Below are 21,310 nucleotides of genomic sequence, written 5' to 3' on the forward strand. Positions count from 1 at the left end.
ACAAGATTGAACACGTGAGAGAGAGAGCACACTTGTGGGTGAAACTGCTGTCCAGCCCTGCACTCCCTCCTACAGTCCACGCCTGTATGTCCAGCTCTGCCTGTATGTACAGCAGTGCAGCCCAACAACCAACCTCTTGCCAAAAGCAAAGGAGAAGGGGAGATTCAGCTGGCGCCTGTATTCACTGTAGCGCAGCAGCCAGCCAGCCCTCCAAAAGTCAAAGAGAGAGAGAAAGGTTCAGCGCCTGTGTTTTCTGTAGCGCAACAGCCAGCCCGTCTTCTCCCTCCAAAGAGCAGGTGTATATATGATATTCAGCTGCGCCTCTGAATAATTCAGAGCAGCCCGCCAATAGCCTTCCAAAAAGCAAGAGTGAGAGAGAGAGAGAGAGAAAAGAGGCGTGCTAGTCCAACTCTCCAAAAAAGGTGTAGGCCCCCCAAATTAGCCTAGGGGCCACGATCCTTTAAAAGAAGGTTTTATAGAGGTCATAAACCTTTAAACTTTTATTCCTTTTTGTCCCCTCCACACTTGGGGTTGTCCACAAGAGTTTAAACTTTAAACATCCTCCACAAGGTTATAAACCTTCAACATATAACTTGCTCACCGACCACCATGCTCACACTTGTGCTGCACAAATTCACAGGGTCATGACATACCCCCCTCTTGAAAAATGGCAAGCGTCCTTGATTGCATTCTGGTGATACAGCAAGACATCCAAAGGGGAACCACACTGATAACAAAGGCTGCCCAATACAGTAAGATATCAACCATGTGATCCAACTAAAAGTGAAAAGTACAATATGGCAAGATTAGCATCCCAATCCCTCTAAGCCATGCGTATGTAACAACATTCACTACAAACCAATGGTGTAGTAATAGTCCAAGTTGTATACCACTGTGAACCATACACAACCACAACATCCAATGTGACTAGTACACATATATCATAGAAGTCCCATAAGCAGATGTACTGTTAGCTATTAGTATCTTCGGGTGAGACAAAAGCTGCACCAAGCGACCTCTAGATGACATCTCAGCCTGTCTATATCAAGGGAGCGGAGGTGCTACGCCCCTCTTGAGCGTCAAGCAATGCTCCAGACCTATGCTCTGCTGAACCTGAATGAGCTGTAGCAAGAGTCGGCTCCAACTCAAAGGCATCAAGATAAAGCTGCAATACCTGAGCTGAATCTGCTAAGTCACCCTCCTCCATCCACTTCGCATCCATCGGTGAATAGTTCTTAACTTTACCTCGTACCTTTCTTTCCTTATGTGCCAGTATCTTCTCGGGAATAAGAACCTCATCAAGTTCCTCCACTTCCGACTGAGCCTCATCTGATACATCCTCATGCACATCCCCACGGAAAGGTCTAAGTAGACTCACATGAAATGCATTGTGAATCCTCCAGTGATCTGGTAGCTTCAAATGATAGGCCACCTTACCGATCTTTTCCAATAGCTGAAAAGGTCCATAATAGTGCATGCTCAACTTAGGGAATAAGTGCTCTTTACCCTTCATTTTTTGAGCTTAGCTTTCTCAAATCACAAAAGAATCCATTCACCCAATGCAAACTCTAATGCATGCCTGTGACGGTCTGCTGTCTTCTTTTGCTTTTGTTGGGTTTTTTGGAGTGCCAACTTAACTCTCCTATAAGCTTCATCCATGTTCTCCACATACTGGTCAGTCTCAAAGATCTTATCCTTTGTGTGCAAAATGGGTAGTACCTTCTTCCCTCCTTCCACAATCTCAAAAGGCGCCTTGCCCGTCGATGGATGGTGTTGTTATAAGCAAACTCCACCAAAGGAAGATGCTTTTCCCATTGTTGCTTGTGCTCTGACACAGCACTTGAGAAGATCTAACACTCTGGAATTAGCCTCTTCCGACTGCCCATCTGTCTGTGGATGAAACGATGATGATAACTTGAGAGTTGTATCCATGTTGTCAAACAATGCTCTCCAAAATAAACTCGTCATCCGTGGATCACGTTCACTAATGATAGACGAAGGCATGCCATGATACTTGAGGATGTTCGCCATGAACAACTTGATCTTCTTACGCACGGGAATGAAATGAGCTTGCTTACTGAACCTGCATATGATAGTCCAAATGCCACCATTTTCCGTTTGTGTCCTTGGAAGATCAAATATAAAATCCATGGCAATGCTCTCCCATGGTCTATTTGGAATAGGTAAAGGCTGAAGTAACCCTGGTTTCTTCTGACGGTCAAACTTCACCTTCTGACATATGATGCATTGCCTAACAAAAGCATCAACATCTCTTCTCAAGGTCGGCCAATAAAAGAAAGCCTCAATTGCCTTTACTGTGGCGATAATGCCTCTATGACATGCATATGGTGGAGCATGACTTTCAATCATAACCTTGAGTCGTAACTGCCTGGTAACACACAGTCTACCATGCATCAACAAAAAGCCATCCCTGAGAGTATAATGATCATGCTGTTGACCCTCAAACATCTGATCATAGATCTTGCCAAAATCCTCATCCTGGGCATACTGCTCTTTCATCTCATCAAGCTTATGATGATAAGCAACTTAGCAAGTGAAACTGCTGAGACCCGTGGCTTGCATGACAAAGCATCTGCCACAACATTCTTTTTGCCTTCCACATGTACAATCTGAAAGTGAAACATAGACAAAAAGTTGACCCATCTCATATGCTTCTCAGAAAGTTTAGTTTGCGTGAGGAAATAACGCAAGGTTTGATGATCTGTCTGCACAGTGAAATCAACCCCAAGTAAATAGTGTTTCCATGTAGAAAGAGCATGAATTACAGCAAACATCTCTTTCTCATAGACCTGTAAATGCTTCTCGGCATTCTGTAATATACGACTCTCATAGGCTATCACATGTCCTTCCTGCATAAGAACTGTCCCAATGCTGTTCCCACATGCATCACACTAGACAACAAAAGCTTTTCGGAGATCTAGTAGTACCAATACGGGATCCGAAGTAAGCTTTTCTTTAAGCTTTTTAAAGGCTGTAATTTTTCGATTAGCCCATTGAAACGGAGTTTCCTTCTTTGTTAAAGCATGAAGGGGCGAAGCAATCTCAGCACAATACCGAATGTACCGCAAGGTTTGATGATCTGTCTGCACAGTGAAATCAACCCCAAGCAAATAGTGTTTCCATGTAGAAAGAGCATGAATTACAGCCAACATCTCTTTCTCATAGACGTGTAAATGCTTCTCGGCATTCTGTAATATACGACTCTCATAGGCTATCACATGTCCTTCCTGCATAAGAACTGTCCCAATGCTGTTCCCACATGCATCACAGTGGACAACAAAAGCTTTTCGGAGATCCAGTAGTACCAATACGGGATCCGAAGTAAGCTTTTCTTTATGCTTTTTAAAGACTGTAATTTTTCGATTAGCCCATCGAAACGGAGTTTCCTTCTTTGTTAAAGCATGAAGGGGCGAAGCAATCTCAGTGAAATGCCGAATGTACCACCTGTAATAGGAACACAATCCCTAAAAGCTGCGTACATTATGCACGGTCCTCAAATCTGGCCAATTGAGAACTGCTTCCACTTTCGAAGAATCCATAAAGACTTCATCTTTAGACACGATATGCCCAAGAAGTGTATTTTTTCCAAGAAGAACTCACTCTTCTTGCCGTTTATGACAACCTATGCTTCTGGAGTTCTTCAAACACAGTGGCCAAATGCTTCCTATGCACAATCATGTCATCAAAGAATGTGTCCACAAACGCTCTATGAGGTTGGAAAATCCTATCCATCATCCTGTTAAAGGTGGCGGGAGCATTTGTCAAGCCAACGGGCATGACCAAGAACTCATAGCCCAAAGGTGGTCCGAAATGTTGTCTTATGCACATCCTTGGGTCTAATGCGTATCTGATGATACCTGCTTTTCAAGTCTATCCGACTAAAGACTGTGGAGTCCTGTAAGTGGTCCAATATGTCATCGATCCTTGGAACAGGGAATCGATTCTTGATAGTGTTCTTATTTAGTGTCCTGTAATCTATACACATGCGCCAAGAACCATCTTTCTTTTGCACTAAGAGCACAGGTGAGCAAAGGGGTGATGAGCTAGGTTGAATCAATCCCTTTTTCAACAATTCCTGTACATGGCTCATAATTTCCTCTTGTTGGGTTGCACTAACACGTTACGACGGTCTATTTGGTGGGGTACTCCCTGGAATAAGATCAATAGCATGATCTTCTGGCCTTTTTGGAGGAAGTTCTCTTGGCAATGACTCGGAAAAGCAATCTTGGTACTCACGTAGGAAATCGGTCCTGTCTTTATCTAACATAGACAAATTAGATTTAGATTCATTATGTTTTGCATCCTTTATGAAAACCAAGTACGCAGAAATATGCTTTTTCATTACTGATGGAATGGCTGAAGCCGATATAATAGGAAGAGGTTCCTCTTTAAGCTTTACATCCAAAATATGCTCTTTCCCTCTATGAGTCAAAGTAATCTTCCTGTTATACGTATCCACCACTGCATGTACTCTATGACACCATGGCATACCCAACAAAACATCACACCCATCAAGTGGCATGATATAGAATTCCTCAGTGTCCACATAATCCTGCACATGAAGCCTCAGCTTCCAAATAATAGGGATAACGGGTTTTGCATACCTAGGACAAGCCATATTAGCCTCATACAAAGGCCCCATCTTCTCTGCACGGATCCCCAATCTGCCAGCCAAATCTAGTGAGATAAAGTTGGCTCTAGCACCTGTGTCAAAGAAAATCAAAGCATTCTGATCCCTAGCTTTGCCCCATGCCTTGCACAATTCAGTCTCCTCACCACCTGACTATTTCCCAACAAGGTTAGGAACTAACCTTGCAGAAGGCTTTGCTTTCTTAGACTTGGGCTCCCCTTTAGTGTCAGAGTCCTTGTGGGACTTACGCTTGGGACAATTGAAAGACATATGTCCCTCTTTGGTACAGAAAAAGCATTTCTTGGCATCCACCAAAGCTTGTTTCTCCTCAGGAGTTCTCTTGGGCGTTGGTAACATCTTACGCCGCTTCTCTGCAGGCACTGTTGCATCACGTGATGCATGCTCTGACTTTTTAGTTTTCCTGCGAGTGCTTTTGCTGCCCTTAAATCCAGTTGAAACCCTAGTAACGCATTTGCCGTCATGGCATTCTCTATCATTTGCATGTCCAATTTGCCAATCCTCTAGACCTCTTAGCATAGAGGTTACACACAGCTTTGTGTCCCAAAACCACCACACTGTTATCTCCTCTAATCTGCTAAGACAGTGCATCCATGAGGCTTTGAATATGCATCTAACTGGCCCATGCACACAGCCACAAACTCAGCCATGAAAACAGTCCACAAACTCTTCCAAATCAGTCCACGAACTTGCCGTGTTTCCACCCTCCGAAAAACCAAACCCTTCCTCTCACAAAGGGCCAGAGAAACGACTCCGAAACAGTCACGAGCCAGTGAAAAGAGAGACTTAGTGTGACACCTCCTGTAGCACACCTGCTCACAAAGAGAGAGAGAAACTTACAGTCCTTGTGTCGCTTTTCACAAGAGAGAGGAGGCGTGAGAAAAAGCCCTGTTCTGTCGTGCCCTCTTGTTTTGCAGCCGCCTGCAGTTCAGCACAAGATTTAACGTGTGAGAGAGAGAGAACACTTGTGGGTGAACCTGCTGTCCAGCCCTGCACTCCCTCCTGTTTCATAAGGAGTTTAAGCTTGTAGGTGGCAAACTTCAGAGACGTTACCTTGTGATGTTAAAGAACTATTCACCTATGGATGCAAAGTTTATGGCTAAAGTATACGTTCAGGAGTATCTGCAACTCCTATCAGCATACTTGGAAGCTTTTAAGTTGCGGTCAACTAGTAGAAGTTGGCATTCTCCGTGCTTTCGACTCTTGGACGAGCTTTGGACCTATGGATGAGCTCCATTGTTGCATGCGCGGAAGCCTTGCTGTACTGATCTACATCCCTAAGTGTGATTAGGAACAAGATGATGAATAAACATGATTAAGACATGAGAAAGAAGAAGAGAGAGAGAGTTGGTGTTAGGGTTTCCTGTATTAATATCGTACAAAACGGTTGTTGAATGAATGTACATGACTTAGGCCCTTGATCAGCCCCAAAGGGGTCACCTCTGGCCCCTTACATGACTTCTACTGACTTCTAGGATGATGGAATGATGAATGAACTCATTGAATTATGCATTGATTACTTTATGCCTTTATATATGCCAAGAGGTGCTGGTCAGCTAACTCTAAATGCTGCCGGCATGCTTTGGACCTGAAAATACAAATTAAATGGTTGGGTGCTGACTTTTACTGCTGTCCCACGTGCTGGCTGACCTTTTGTAGACTGGCGCCTGCTGCCTAGGTCGCCCTTGATGGCTGCTGACTGCAAGCTAGTTGCAACTTGCCTCTGATCGTTGCCGACTGGGGTCCTAGACCCTCCATGGTGATGATGATGATGATGCTGAGGATGATGATGCTACTGTTGATGGTAAAGATGCTACTGCTGATGACCTAAATGCTGTCCTAACTGATGGATTAATCAGGGATTATGCTATTCATGCTGAAGATTAGCCATGGCAGAAGCGTGCATGTGACATCCATAGTGGACATGACGCCTCATGGTAGGGGACTTGTGTCTATGCCAAGGGTCATGTGGAGTGGCACCTCATGATAGGGGACATATGTCTACGCCGAGGGCCGACAAGGTGGATATGCGAGGTTGGGGATTTCGATCCGCGCCCATGTTCAGAGTACTATATCGGTTGGCCTTGGGGCGTAATGTCTACACCTAGAATGACCGCCCGTTACAAGCTAAATGAAAGGGAGATTGTACTGCACATTGGTATGCTTGGCATACTTGCATGCATGAACTGTTTTACATGCTTGCAAGATCTGTGTGTTTAGTTTATGGACAGGGGACGTCCTCTCATGAACCATGTGCGTGAATTTGTATTTTGACCTTGCTCTTAGTTTGTAGACAAATGGTAGGTGTGACTCTAAACTCTTTGTTTAAGCTTACTAGAGTTATAGTTCAATTTACTGTTTTGCAGGTCCACACTTCATAAAAGTATGGCCGGACAATTTATAAGTAAGTTTGGGTATCCACACTTCATTAATGAGTGAGTAAGTTTGGGTATCCACACTTCATTAATGAGTGGGGGGACAAATTTAGGACATTTACTCTTCGGGTTGGCTAGGCTATTGACCGGGCACCCTTCCCATTTATGGGAGAGGTGTGGCATGTGTTGAGAATCGAGATGGACCAATGGCCATCCTTTGTGCATATGGAAACATTATTTTTCTCTCCCTCCTTCCTCTTGAATGGGGAGCCAACTTCAAGGAAGGGGATATTGAAGAGTTTTACTCACAACAAACAATCCATACAATCTCTTGTTCCCTCTTAGAGGTTCTCTTGCATGGTGGAGCTTGTTCATGGTCAAATTATAGGTGGAGCTTGTTCATGGTCAAATTATAGGTTTCAAGCCCTGGATTGAACTAATCTTCTACTCGATTTCTACATGATGGCAAGGGTTTTGAGAAATTTCGTTGCTGACAATTCTTCCAAAAGCTGAAACCCTAATTTTTAGAAACCCCTAGTTCACGAGAAACCCTGATTATGAAGAAACCCTAATTCAAGAGAAACTCTAATTATGCAAAAACCCTAATTTACAAAAATCTTAATTTGGTTGAAATCCTAATTTATTGAAACCCTAATTTTAGCTAGGAGTGCCATGAAGTATTCTTTCATGATTACTTTGGCCTAAAGCTGGAAGGTGACTGTAAATGGCAACTGATGTGTGAGTTAATTCTACTCTACATCCGTGTTCTTGGCCATTAAGGTCTCCTATGTCTCGGTGTGGCACACACTTGGATGTGTGTGGATGCCAGTAGAGCATAACTGCCTGTGGCAAGATACTGGGGATTGGGGAGTGAGGTCCTTTGCGATTGAAGTTGTGGATTCAACCTCTACACCAACACAACATGTTTGAAATTGTTTTCATATGAATGTCTCATGTGGAAGCTCTGGGAGTCTTCTTTCTGCCCTAAACACCGTCTTGGAACAACCTGATGCAAAATTCAAGCAAGAGAGATGGAGAGAGAGAGAGAGAGCTGAGTTTCAGTATATTCATATAGTACAAAAAGGTGTACAAGTCTTGGCCAGCCCCAGCCATAGGCTACCATCAAAAGGTGGTAAAACCTAATCTACATCCTATTTTGTGATCCTATGTCCATGTGCATGCACTGACACCTCCCCTGCTAAACTTGATGACGGGATTCCAACTTCTGTTCTTGGATCATTCCTTTTTCTCTTCCTGGAGTCCCAAACCTATCATCCTTCCCTTGCTGGCAACCTTTTCACTGAAAACCTTGCCCTGTCTCCAAATCCACTCCAAATCTAATGAAGATCTATGCATCTATTCCATCTTGTCCCCTATCCCTTCATGCCCTGTCCCTGAACACTTCTTCTGGTCTTCTTTTCTTAAGTATTGAGTGTGGCACTCTCACTCCATCCCTTGGAGGATCATCCTCCATTGGAACCTTGCTAGGAAGTCTTTCCTGGTGTGCCCCAAGTGGCACCCGACTCACAGGACTAGCATTCCCCTTGGGCGTTGTGGAACACCACCAACCAACCTCATGGGAACTTCTTCCTTGTCTTGTGTTCCTTTCCTTAGACTGTGCGCCTTCATCTAGGACTGAATTAGTGTTTAGCCTTGTTGAGCTTGATTGTCGGCCGATCCAAAAATCCATCTTGCTGCAGCCGGCAGGAATACATCCCTATAGTACTGGCCAACAGCCTCGTGGTTCTTCCACCACATCTTTCCATGCCAATAAAGCTGCAAAGCTCCTTTATCTGGTTCTAAATCTGATCTTTAGGTGTTGCCCTTCAAGGATTAGCCCTGAAGTAAGCATGTCCATGTGCATGTACATGGCATCATATGCATGAATATTGTTGGAATTCGGGTAGGCATTGCCCATGGAGCTTGTATATAAAATTTCTTGATAATACAAAGGTGCAATCCAAAATTGATATAAAGCATGGAAAAAGGCAAGGGCAAAGCTGGTTTTAATATGCATAAGGGTGGACAGCCACCTAATGCTACTTCAAAGATGCCAAAGGTGTTCTGAAAGTTGAAAATGTATAAGAAAAGAAGCCATAGAACAAGAGGAGCACATATGGGTTGCTTCAACAACAAAGAGCTCAATACATGAGAGAAGGTAAATGCTTTAAGTGTGGTAGCAAAGACCACATATCTCCTCAATGTACTAGCAAGGGCAAGAAAGAAGAAGCACCCAAAGTGAATGTAAACATGGTGCCCGATGTGCAAGGCAATATGGGTCATGCAAGCAAAGATAGGGTGGTATGTAAAGCATGGGGGCAACTCAAAGATAAGCCCGTCTTATTTATGTTTGATGATTGCTCTACTGACAACTTCATCTCTACTTTAATGGTTGCCACCTAGGGGATTGAAGTGGGAGACATGGGATCCGAAATACATGCCTGTTTAGCTTTTGTTGAGAAGGATGTGAAGGTTAATCCACTCTTTGGAAAGATGCGAATTCACATCCAAGGCTAGCCCGATCACGAGGTTTTTCCCCTCTAAATGGATGTGATGTATTGCTTCGCAAACCGTGGCATGCTCGCCTTGAGCTCCGCAAGAATGGCAAGACAACTAAGCTTTCTTTTATGTACAAAGGCCAGGAGCATCTTATAGATGCAAGCATATCGGGTGATATTATCCCCGTTGTAAAATCAATGAAGCAATGAAAAAGAGTGTTTCTTTGTACTTGGTTTTTATACGTGATGATATGGAACATACCAATGTGCATGTTGATTATCTCACTCATGATAGGCTGAATTTTCTAAGTGAGTAGCTTTGCAGATACATTGCCAAATCAAATGTCTCCTTCTTGGCCAGAGGATCACCGCATTGATTTGGTGTCCGAATGCTTGCCAACAAGAGGAGATTATAAAACAGGTTGGTGAACTCCTAGAGAAGGGTTTAGTGTGACCAAGCTCTTCGCCACTTTGCTCACCCGTTCTTCTCGTTAGAAGAAGGATGGTTCATTTCATGTGTGTGTGGATTACAGGGCACTAAATATGATAACCGTCAAGAATCTGTTTCCCATACTGAGGATTGATGATATCTTAGATAAATTGGATGGTTCATTATGCTTTAGTCACATTGATCGCAAGAGCGGCTACCAACAAGTGAGAATGATACCTCAAGGTGGTTCCAAACGTAGTGAACGATACGTTTAGTAGGTTTGAAAACGTGCTGAAAAGATTCCAAACGTAGTGAATGTTGCCCCCGATATATATATATATATATATACAAAATTTATAGTTTACTTACAAAATTTTGAAATATGAAGTTTGAAGATTCATCAATGAACATTAAAGCACTTACTAATACTATACAACCTTTAATTTCAATTTTGCGGGAGAGAGAGAGAGAGAGAGAAAGAAAGAAAGAAAGAAAGAAAGATTTTATTAACGTCTTCCAAAAGACCGAACTCGGCCTATGAGACAAATCGGAGTACTTGTATGGGGTATCCTCTGTCATCCCAACAAAATGAAAAAGTACTGAACAAAAAAAAGCTGAATCTGGGTGTGCACGGGATGGAGCTCTACTACTAGGAGAATGCAAAGCTATATGCATGGAGTATACAATCATGATATGCAACCTAGCTAGCTCCATCCTGTACCATACTGGGGGTATAAAGTGGTATACATCAATGAAGGGGGTGTCCACAGCTCCCTGAAGAACATGCCTGGGTGTGCTCTGAAGCGAGCCAGTCGCTCCGCACCCTCTCTGTGAAACTGAGCTCTGATCTCTGTCATCTCTCTCTGGTATAGGCGTGGTGTCCGAAAGCCAGGTGTCCTCTGTCTCCTGCGGGCTCTAAGTGTCTCTGCTCTCTGGAGAGTAATTCCCTGCCGTGTAGGGGCTGGGAGGGGGATGCATCTCTGAAAAAATGTAGTAATCTGTGTCTGTCGCCCCCCCTCTGGAGCTGTCTGAGCCTGTAATAATGTCTCTCTGTGGCTCTGTATGTCTAGAATGTATCTCCCCAGTATGCGCTGGTCTGCTGCCTCAAAGATCTGGCGTAGGGAATGTGGCTCTCTGAATAAAATGGGATATCTCTCTCTGATGGCTGTATATGCTCTGCATCTGCATACATAATGCTCCTCTCTCTCCACCTCCTCTATGCAGAATTTGCATACCCTCTCCTCTCGGGGGATCCGTGCTGCTCTGCCAGTCTCAATCTCCAATCGGTGTGATGAAACTCTGAGCTGACCAATAGCCACTCGGGAGCCGTGTGGTAAAAAGCCCACCATGTATCTAGGCCTCTCTATAAATCCATCATCAGTGATACTCATGAAGTGATCTCTGTAGTATAGCATCTTCGGTGGAAGAGGCTGTGTTGGCGATATCCATGTCTCTCGTGTATAGAGCTGCCATAGATCCTGTCTCAATACTTTGTTCCTCTCACTATGAGAGAGACGGATATGTGGTGCATTCTTGTCATACTGGAATGGTGGTAGATGATCCATGTCTAGGCCATGCTGTGAGAACCAATGTGTGACCTGTGCATACCATGATCCTTTGTGTCCTGCCCCAGACAGCTGTCTAGATGCCTCAAAAGCTCTGTATGACAATCTGTCCTGGGGCATCTCTCTGAATCTGTCTAGCAGGCATATAGTCTGAAATATGGCCTCTACCATCATAGGAGGCACAGCAAACTCTACTCGGATAATGTCATGAGGTACTGACGGTTTGCTGCGTATCATGCGTGCCATCATGAGGGCCTGTGGTCTCTCTATCTGTGTCCACCAATGGGTAGCAAGGCCTGGCGCCCATACCGCTGCTCCATACATCAATGCCGGTGTGACTAATGTGTCGAATAGCCACCCCTTCGTCCGGGGCTCCTGAAAATGCACCTGGTGGCACTGTCTCTCTAGCATAGCCAATGCTGCATATCCCCGTGTCAATCTAGCTCTGGCTGCTGAACCCATGGTGAAGCGTGTGGCTGCTGCAGAGAAGGTAACCCCTAGGTACACGTATGATGTCACCACCTCCACCTGGCATCCTGCGAGAGTGAATGTCAGGTTGTCTCGATGTATGAAAGACCATAACCTTGGTTTTCCCAAGGTTCACAGTAAGACCCCTCTGTGTGCAGAAATCATCGAGTGCATGTAGATGCTGCTGTAGACCACTTGGAGACTCAGACACTAATACAATATCATCAGCATAGAGCATAATATGGACTGAGGTACCTGCTAAATCAACTCCATCTCCGCCTCCCCGTGTAATGAAGTCAGCCACCTCATCAATGTATAACCCAAATAGTGTGGGGGAAAGTGGGCATCCTTGCTTCACACCAATGGTGCTAGCAATAGTCTCGGACATACCTCCTGGACATCTGACTCGCCCAAAAACCTGCTCATATAATGCATAGATGCCCCATGTCATATCTGTTGGTATGCCAAGAGACTGTAGGAGCTGAAAGAGCCTCTCTCGTGGTACTGTGTGAAATGCCTTGCGGAAATCCACAAAGCAGCAATAGAGCTTTCTCTTCCTCACTCTGGCCTGATCAATCATACATCTCAAAGTGAATACACGGTCAGTGGTAGAGAAAGCTCTCCTGAAGCCTGCCTGCCCTGATGAGCGTAAACCTGCTCGCTCAGCATATAAGCTAAGCTCATGCTCCAGCACTGCACCATAGAGTTTGTCCAGCACGTGGCCAACCATAACCGTCATGTAGTTGCTCGGATCGAGCATATCCCCTGTTTTGTGAATCGGCACAATGGCGTGCATTGTCCACTCCGCAGGCAAACCCTCTGCTAGTGCCCTGTTAAACAGGTGTGCAAGAAAAGGAGTAAAGAATCTACTGCATATATGAGATGCTCACCCTCAGGCCCATATGGTCGGCGGCCCGTCCATGCTGTAGGCGGCGGATAGCTTCCTGTACCATCGAGTGGGTAAAGAAGCTAGCTGTGGTAGGTCGAGGCTCCTGTGGGTGGCTGAGGTATAGGTGGCTGCTGTGGGACATGGTATAGACCCTCTGCATATGTGTGCCATGTCTGTGGGTCTGCAATAGGTGTCGGGGTCCGGGGCTCTCTGAAGTGCCGCCATGAGACAGGGCTATCTCTACTCATGAGGAAATGAAAGATCTCTAGCTCCTGTATCTCTGCGAAGGCCCGCCTTTTGCGGCGAGTAAGTCTCCTCATCTCTCTCCTCGACTCTTGCTTTGTGATGGCTCCCAAGGCTCTCTGTATGCGGAGCCGTGAGTATAGGGCTCTGCACTCGTCATCATACCATCTGTCCTGGGGCATAGTCCCAGGTCTCGCAGGCTCTCCTGAGTGTACACGATGTGGGAAGCTCTGTAATGCAGCCGTGTGTAGGAGTGATGCCAGCTGGGCTGTAATGGTATCCATTGGTGCCAGGGGATCCATGAGTAGGAGTCCATCCTCTACTCTGCCAGTGTATATGTCTGCCATGTCATGTGTGAAGTAGATGGTAGTGTGTGGCGTCGGTATGTGGGGGACTGGTGATACTGGTGATCCGGCTAGTGAAAATGCCAAGTATGTATAATCTGCTCCAATAGGACGACGTGGAATGGAGAATGAGGTGACAAGCTGTGATGCCTCCACAGACCCCATAATGTAGTCTACCACCGTGCCTCCGGTCCGTGTATGACCCCCATGTGGGAAGCATGTCAGCCCTCGTGATCCTGGCCACTGTAACATCCCGTTATAAATAACGAGACGATGCCTGGCTCCCAACTCTAGTAAGTGGTCCCCATAATGTCCTCTGTCTGGTCGAGTGTCCTCTGATGCCCGACTAGCCCCTATCTCCTCTGGATCCACAGGGTGGAGGATCTACATGTCATCATAGTCATACACCTCACACTGTCTGCTCTGTGTGTGGGCATTGAAGTCGCCCGTTTGAAATACTTTCCCTAGTGTAGAATAATGCATAATCTCCTCTGACAGACAAGTGTATGGCGAGGCTCCTGTCTCCTCCTCCTGTGGCATGTCCTCTGTAATGACATAGGAGGATCCTGATGGAGAAAAGTAACATAGAGCTATGTATATAACCCTGTCCTGTGAGAGCTGTAAGCTGATCCACATGTATCTCGCCTGTGGATCCTGTGCTACCACTCTCAGTCTCCCCTGTAGCTCCGGTCTGAATAGGAGTGCTACTCCCCCCGACCCTCTCGAGGTACCCTGGCGTGTGGTCCTCCTGTATGCTAACTTCCACTGGAATCCCTCTACTCGAGGTAGCCCTGTCTCTGGGCTCTGATGTGTCTCTGTCAGAAGTATGATGTCTCTCGCCACCATAACATGCTCCAGTCGTCCAGGCTGCACCCATAGTGAACCATTACAGTTCCATACTGCCATGTTTATCTCTGTCAGTTGCCTGGTCTGTGTCCCATAGGCCCCAAACCGCTAATCCAAGGGCCGGCCATCAATGATGATCTCAGCATCTCGATAGAAGGCCTTCTTTCCTTCTCTCCTCGCGTGTAAGACTCGTGGCATGCAAGTTCTCCTATGCTCAAGCTGCATCCTCGTGAGATCATCATCCAAGAAAATAGGAGCTCCCTCTAAACCTCGTAGTATGACCCTCTTCCTCATGAAGGTGACCCTCTCCGTCTCTCCTGCAAACTGTAGGATGAGGGCTCGCTTGCGTGTTGAGTCTTTCCCGGCTCTCCATGCTTTGGTGAAGGGGAGAGGGTGCTCTTCCTTGTAGCCGAGCTTCATGCATAGAAGCTGTCCATCTTTCTCGGGAGTGGAGTCGGGTGTCTCGGCTATACCTGTGACTCGAATGTTGAGGCGGCGGGCATGCCTCATCTTCTCCTCCTCAATGGTGGTGTGAATGATTTGATGTTCTTCCCTTTAAGTCTCATCCCTCACTTCTTTACGGATGTTCTTCTTCACCACCTCGACCCATCCTGACTGCTTGGCTTCGAGCTTTCCCTCCATGTCCTTTGTGATCTCCTTGGAGATCTCTTCTTTGATGGCCGTGAGAGTGTTGTCATTGATCTCCCCTTCTTCCTTCTCAGCATTCTTGATGGCTACCATTTCCACTTTCAATGCAGTCACCTCCTCCTTGAGTGCCGTGTTCTCTTGTTCGAGGTTCGTGGCCCGTGCTTCGAGAGCTATGATGTGCCGATGTAGTTTGTTTTCCACCTCATTGAGGTTGGAATCGGATGTCTTCTTGTTCTCCTTGATTAGTGCCTTCATTGCCATCTCGAGGGCCTCGAGTTTCTCTTGGAGACTCGGGGCCATCCCTCCAGGTCACTCTGCAGTCCTTCCCATAGGCAGGGAGGAGAGAGAGAGAGTTATGTTGTTGCCTTGGGGGCCTGAGCAAGGGTGGCGAACTGGGGCGAAGAGCCAAAATGGCGAACTGGCGGAAAGGGGGCAGAGCCAAACTGGCGGAAAGGGGTACAGAGGCGAAATGCCGAACTGGGGCGAAGAGCCAAAATGGCGAACTGGGGCAGGCAGAGCCAAAATGGCGAATTGGGGCGAAGAGTGAAATTGGCGAACTGGCGGAAAGGGGGCAGAGCCAAAATGGCGGAAAGGGGTACAAAGGCGAAATGGCGGGCAGAGCCAAAATGGCGAACTGGGGCGAAGAGCCAAAATGGCGAACTGGCGGAAAGGGGGGAGTGAGAGAGAGAGAGAGAGAGAGGCCTAGAGCTTAGAGGCTTGGAAGTTGGAAGACTCAAGAGGCTTGAGAGAGAGAGAGAGAGCGCTGTATTAACGTCTACTAGAGGCCGAACTCGACCTATGAGACAAATCAATGTAGAACTGTCAATGTCTTTTGGATGTCCAGAAAAAGAAAGAGGACAAAATGAACATGAAGTAAACTATGAAAGTACTGAGCTAGTGGGGGGGTGTGATGGATGGAGCACTACTACTAGAGGCTCAGTATGCATGCGCAGGGTATACAAGAATGCAATGTAGATCTGTCTAGCTCCAACCAGTACCATACTGGGGGTGTAATATGTGATACATAGGCGAGAGAGAGAGAGAGAGAGAGAGAGAGAGAGTTGAGTGCCGCATAGAGACGCCCGCAGAGGAGAAGACTTGAGCGCCGCACAGAGGTTGCCACATGGATGTAAGGAAAAGTGGAAAAAAAGATGACGTTGACTTGCGTCCATTTTTTTAACGTATAAGATCAAAAGTGCATGTTCACTAACGTTTCCAAACGTAGTTTGGATGCAACTATGATACACAAAATAGCTTATTGCACATCTTTTGGTCTCTATGAGTATTTGGTTATGCCATTCGGTCTTATGGATGATTCAACTACTTTTAACTGAATGATGGACCAAATTTTCAGAAACCATAAGGCTTTTACCGGTGTCTTCTTCGATTACATTTTGGTGTTTTCGAAGAACGAGGAAGAGCATAAGATGCACTTGAGAGTGGTCTTCGAAGAGCTGAGGAAACATAGGCTTATGATCAATGGCAAAAAGAGTGAATTCTTTCTCCTAGAGGTTCACTATCTTGGACACAGTGTCTAAAGATGGCGTGCGAATAGACCAAATTTGCAAAAACCATAAGGCTTTTACAGGTGTCTTCTTCGATGACATTTTGGTATTTTCGAAGAACGAGGAAGAGCATAAGATGCACTGAGGAAACATAGGCTTATGAAAAGAGTGAATTGTTTCTCCTAGAGGTTCACTATCTTGGACACAATGTCCAAAGACGGCGTGCGAATGGACCTTGCAAAGATTCAAGCCATTAAGGATTGGCTAGAATTTAAATCTATTCATTAGATACAAAGTTTTGTTGGTTTATGCTCATACTATAGGAGGTTCATATTTCACTTTGCAATGATTGCCTTGCCATTGGAGGTTTATTTACGTGCATGTATCACCTGTCAAAAGGTGAAATTTGATAGTCTAAAGGCTCCTAGTTTGCTTGAGCCTTTGCAAGTTCCAAACCAACCATGTGAAAGCATTGCCGTGGATTTTATCATGGATTTGCCTCATACACAGAATGGCAATGATGCAATATGGTCTATTGTAAACATATTTTTTAATTTTTTGAAATGTATTGGTTTTTATTTCCGGACAAAACATTTCTAGACAAAATGTGAAAACCTCCAAATGTTTCTTGTGACTTTGGACTTTTTGCTGTTGAAACCTTGATTATTGAGGGCAGAGAGTTACTGCTAGAAGCGTAAACCAGTAGGTTTCCAGGCATTGGTGAGTCATAAAGGGCAATTTTATTTGTTGTTGTAGGAAGTTGGTTTCCAGGCATATGTTGTTTGTTGCAAAGTTTGTTCATAAGGCACAATCTTTTAGGTTGGTTTTTGAAAGGCAGTGTCGGAGGCCCTTATCCGAGTGGCTATTGTATCATGCTGTCCCCATAAGGGGCCGTGAGTTAAAACCCGGACACCTTTACTGTAGTATTACAACTCACTACACCCAAAAAAAAAAGAAAGGCATTACAGATTTTTTTTGTCTTCTTATTATTGTGTGCTGACAGGAAGCGATCAATATAGCTGCCACGGCATGGGGTCTTCAGTGCCTTCGTTATGAGATAAGTTAGTGAGCTGTTAATCCTCTCTTCTGGTGTTACTTTGTGAAAATCTGCATGATTGTTGTTTGTAACAGTTCAAAATTTTAGCAAAGGAAGAGACTTTTTGTGATTGTTTATCCAGAGGATATATCACCACCTCCCGGTGTTCGGCAAGCCATGGAGATGCAAGCAGAAGCTGAGAGGAGAAAGCGGGCTCAGATCCTTGAATCTGAAGGTAATTTTGAAGTTTCAAAAGGTTTTCATGAGAGTCCCATCGAGTGATCAATTTTACATCGATGAAGTATGAGTCACATGTCAGAATTTTGACAGGTGTTCTATTGCTATGTGCTGGGGGTTGAATGAGAATGGTCATGCTATGTGTTGAAGTTTTGCATATGTTATGTTTAGGTTATCATGAGTCAAATTATCAGTCACAAACCTTGCCTACTTTTCTCCCCCTAAAACTGCAGGAGAAAGGCAATCAAATATCAACATTGCAGATGGTAACAGGAGTGCTGCTATTCTCCAGGCAGAAGGTACTTACATCGTTTTTAACATGTAACTTTAGTAACTTTACATTCTTACATTTTATCGTCGGCAGCAACTTGAAGCCAGATCCCTATGACTGCTCAGGAGTTTGATTTCACTGCCTTGCCATGTAAATTGGCTGGCTCTCGTGAAATAAACAATTAATGATTGTTAGGATTGCAAGCCAGACCCATATAATGGTTTTCTAGGTTTTCTTTGGTTTGTGAGGTCACCTGTAATGGCTGATGCCCCCCTATGGATGGTGTCCGCATTGGACCACATACATCACTATGTATGAGCTGTAATTTACTTTCAGCTCTAACAGCTCCATCTTTGGGGAATGGTTTTCGTTGCATCTTTCCCAAAATACACCCCTCACATACATGTCTTGGTGGAGACTCAAGAGGCGGCATATTATCAACCATATGATGCTTTTGCAAAAGCATCAAACTCTGAAAATTTACATGCCCAAAACGAGCATGCCATAGCTCTGCATCATGCATAGCAGGATGTTAGCATTATTCATCTCCTGGTAGTGTGCCCAAGTTGTGTATCAGGGGTGCCCAGATTTATCCCGGGCAGCACCTTACTTTTTCCTCATAGCTTTGCCTATACAAGCTGCAACATGATGGCTAGCCCTAGAATAAAGAAGTACGGAGTTGACATCTCAGGTTGCTGTGTTCATCTTGCCCTTTTTTTTTCCCGGGAAAAAGATCCTTCTATTAGTTAATAAAAAAACAGCCCATGAAAGGCTAAATACAACCACAAAGGGCTAGATACAAACTCGCCTCCATGTACGGGGTGGGGATCAACTAATCAAGAAGTTTGGCTGGCGGCTCTATGAGGAGAAGGCTATCTCATGCGGCGGCGCCCGGGGGGGGGGGTCGCTGGAATAACCACACAGGTGGTCTGTAATGCCAAGTGGGATCACCACTTCTATCGGTGAGAAAAGTTCGAGTCCGCCAGAGCCTCAAGAAAGCACAAGAAAGCTTCCCGCCGCTTCCGCATGTGGTCAGAGCCACCCTGCAACTTCCCCAAATGACCGCACTCAAACTTCTCCTTGCTAAGTGGCTCAATCTCTGGCATCTGAATCTTGTGGCCTAGCCGCGCTGTGTATGCGAAAAAGGGGGCATCCAGAGTCTCCTTCCGATTAGCATGATCACGGCAAGTCCACTCTTGAGGGTCTCGCTGGAGGCGTGTAAGAGGTCGGCTCTCCCAAATCCATAGCCGCTAGAGTCTCTACCTTTGCCGGTGGGGGGTCTATGTGCCACTCATGGGCCTGAAATCCAATCACCGTCACCCTTTGTAAGGTACAACCACACCGAAATCCTCCAAGGGAGGCTTTGATCTCTTTAATCTACCATGGAGACCAATAGAAAAAGTGAGCAAACCACAACCCTCATCCGCTCCATGGATTGCCAATAGAATATCATATCTAGTAAATTTTCCTAGCCATTGTGGGGGGGTCGGGTCTCGGATGGGTGTCAACCACTCTTGGGGAATAGCTGAATCAATGTCAAGGCTAAGTCTGTCTCTACCCCGGATCCTTGCAAGGTCTCTTTCCTAAACCTCCGGGGGCAGCTGCCTGCGTGCAAGCCAATCTCCGAGGGACCTAGCGGCTTCTATGCTCAAAGTGTCCCATGATACATGCGGTCGGGCCCCCAACATATGGCCACTGGGTAAACGGACCAAGGGGTTCTAGATCATGTTAGCATTATTCATCTGCCGGTAGTGTGCCCAAGTTATGTATCAGGGGTGCCTAGATTCATCTCGAGCAGCACCATATTTTTCCCTCTTGTTCAGGGCCCTTGGTTGTAGGCTTGGCCACCCATTTTCCACATGTTTATTTTTAGCTAGTTGTGAGTCTTTTTAAGAGCAAGTTGGCCAGCTCCTGTAGGGGTTGTAAAAGCCAGGCTCTTATTCATTTGGCTTCCAAGCTTGGGTCCTCCCTTACGGGAGTAGTTGTTCATCATGCCCTCACCTATGGAGACCACCCCTTGCACAGGGCTGTTTGTATCATTGCTACTTCATCATTATGCAGATTCATTTCTTTCTCTCTGTGCCTGTGTCTCACGCTTTCCGCTGTGCACTCTGACATGGTATTAGAGCACAAGGTTGAGGCTCTTCTACAGAAGGTGTTTTGGCGTTTGTTGAGTGAGAACAATTTCTGCGTTTTTTTTTGTTACTGTTGTGGAGGAGGTGGCAGCATGGCTGCGTTTCTTTCCTGAAGGAGGTGCTGGGCAGCATGGCTGCGTTTTTCTCTGAAGGAGAGCAGCGTGGCTGCGTTTTTCTCTAGAGAAGGTGCTGTGGGCAGCCCCTATATCTACGTGTTGGGACCTTGTGAAGAGGTGAAGGGGAAGCTAGTAGAGATGAAAGATCAGCCCCCTACAGGCTGCATTTTTTCTGCCCCCAAGTCAGAGGTGGAGGGCAGCCCCCTATGGCTGCGTTTTCTGCAGATATGGGGCAGCGAGTAGGGGAGATACACATGCTGCGTTTTCCGCAGATCTGGGGCAGCCAAAGGAGGTGCTGAAGGTGCTGTGTTGTCCTCCAACCTCTCTTTTTCTTGGTACACGTGCTGCCGGCTGGTTACAACAGCGTTTTTTGTATTATCTCATCTGCGTTTTTGGAGGCAGTGGAGGCAGGTGTTCTTTTCTAGGAATGGTGCCTTCCCACATGGCCTTGAGCCCTTCCTCGGCCAATCTTTGCTTTGTCAGAGTTTTCAGACTCATGGGTGCACACTTGGATTCACATCCCCGAGGTGTGTGTGGAAGACAGTTAGTCCTTTCTCGATTGCAGAGGGGGTCTATGAGTTTGTGCCAGTTCAGCATAGTTTTGTTGGTGTACAGGTGTTTCCTTTAGGTTCTCAGGGTGTTCACCTTGAGAGGAGGATGTGGCTACTTGGCAAGGTGAGCCACTCCTATTCCCTAGGCAGATGGCCTTCTGGATTACAGGGTACAGGCATAGGAGTCCTCATCCCTAGGACGAGCATTGATTTGGGAGCATGGTGTACAGGTTGAAATTGGCAGATGAGAGCTGTTGTCGAGGTTCACAGGTCTTGCTCAGTTGCAAAGTGGGTACAGGATGCAAGGCATGCGTAGAGGTTCATTAGGTACAAATAGGTACCAGTGGGGCAGCAGTTTGGAGCATATGATTGACATCAGATTGTGCTTTGGGATGATGAGTTGTCGATGGTTGGTTCCACATGGACAGGCTCCACTGCTGGATCTCCAATCCGTCACCACCCTCCTTAGGAATCAAGTGTATCA

The 21,310-nt window shown here is 45.8% G+C and overlaps 1 protein-coding gene across 2 annotated transcripts in view; it reads left to right on the plus strand.

Annotated features, from left to right (window-relative positions):
- The window catches only part of LOC147634946 (uncharacterized), a 158,360-nt gene that overhangs the window by 40,467 nt on the left and 96,583 nt on the right, over nucleotides 1–21,310 (plus strand). For both annotated transcript variants that reach the window (XM_086804211.1, XM_086804212.1), the window contains 3 exons: nucleotides 17,484–17,541; nucleotides 17,659–17,751; nucleotides 17,987–18,052. In XM_086804211.1, the coding sequence (XP_086660337.1) occupies nucleotides 17,484–17,541; nucleotides 17,659–17,751; nucleotides 17,987–18,052 (217 nt within the window). The remainder of the gene's footprint in view (nucleotides 1–17,483; nucleotides 17,542–17,658; nucleotides 17,752–17,986; nucleotides 18,053–21,310) is intronic.

The sequence above is a fragment of the Cibotium barometz genome, chromosome 10 (assembly GCF_041138505.1).
Source record: "Cibotium barometz isolate CiBa-2024 chromosome 10, ASM4113850v1, whole genome shotgun sequence".
Lineage (NCBI taxonomy): Eukaryota > Viridiplantae > Streptophyta > Polypodiopsida > Cyatheales > Cibotiaceae > Cibotium > Cibotium barometz.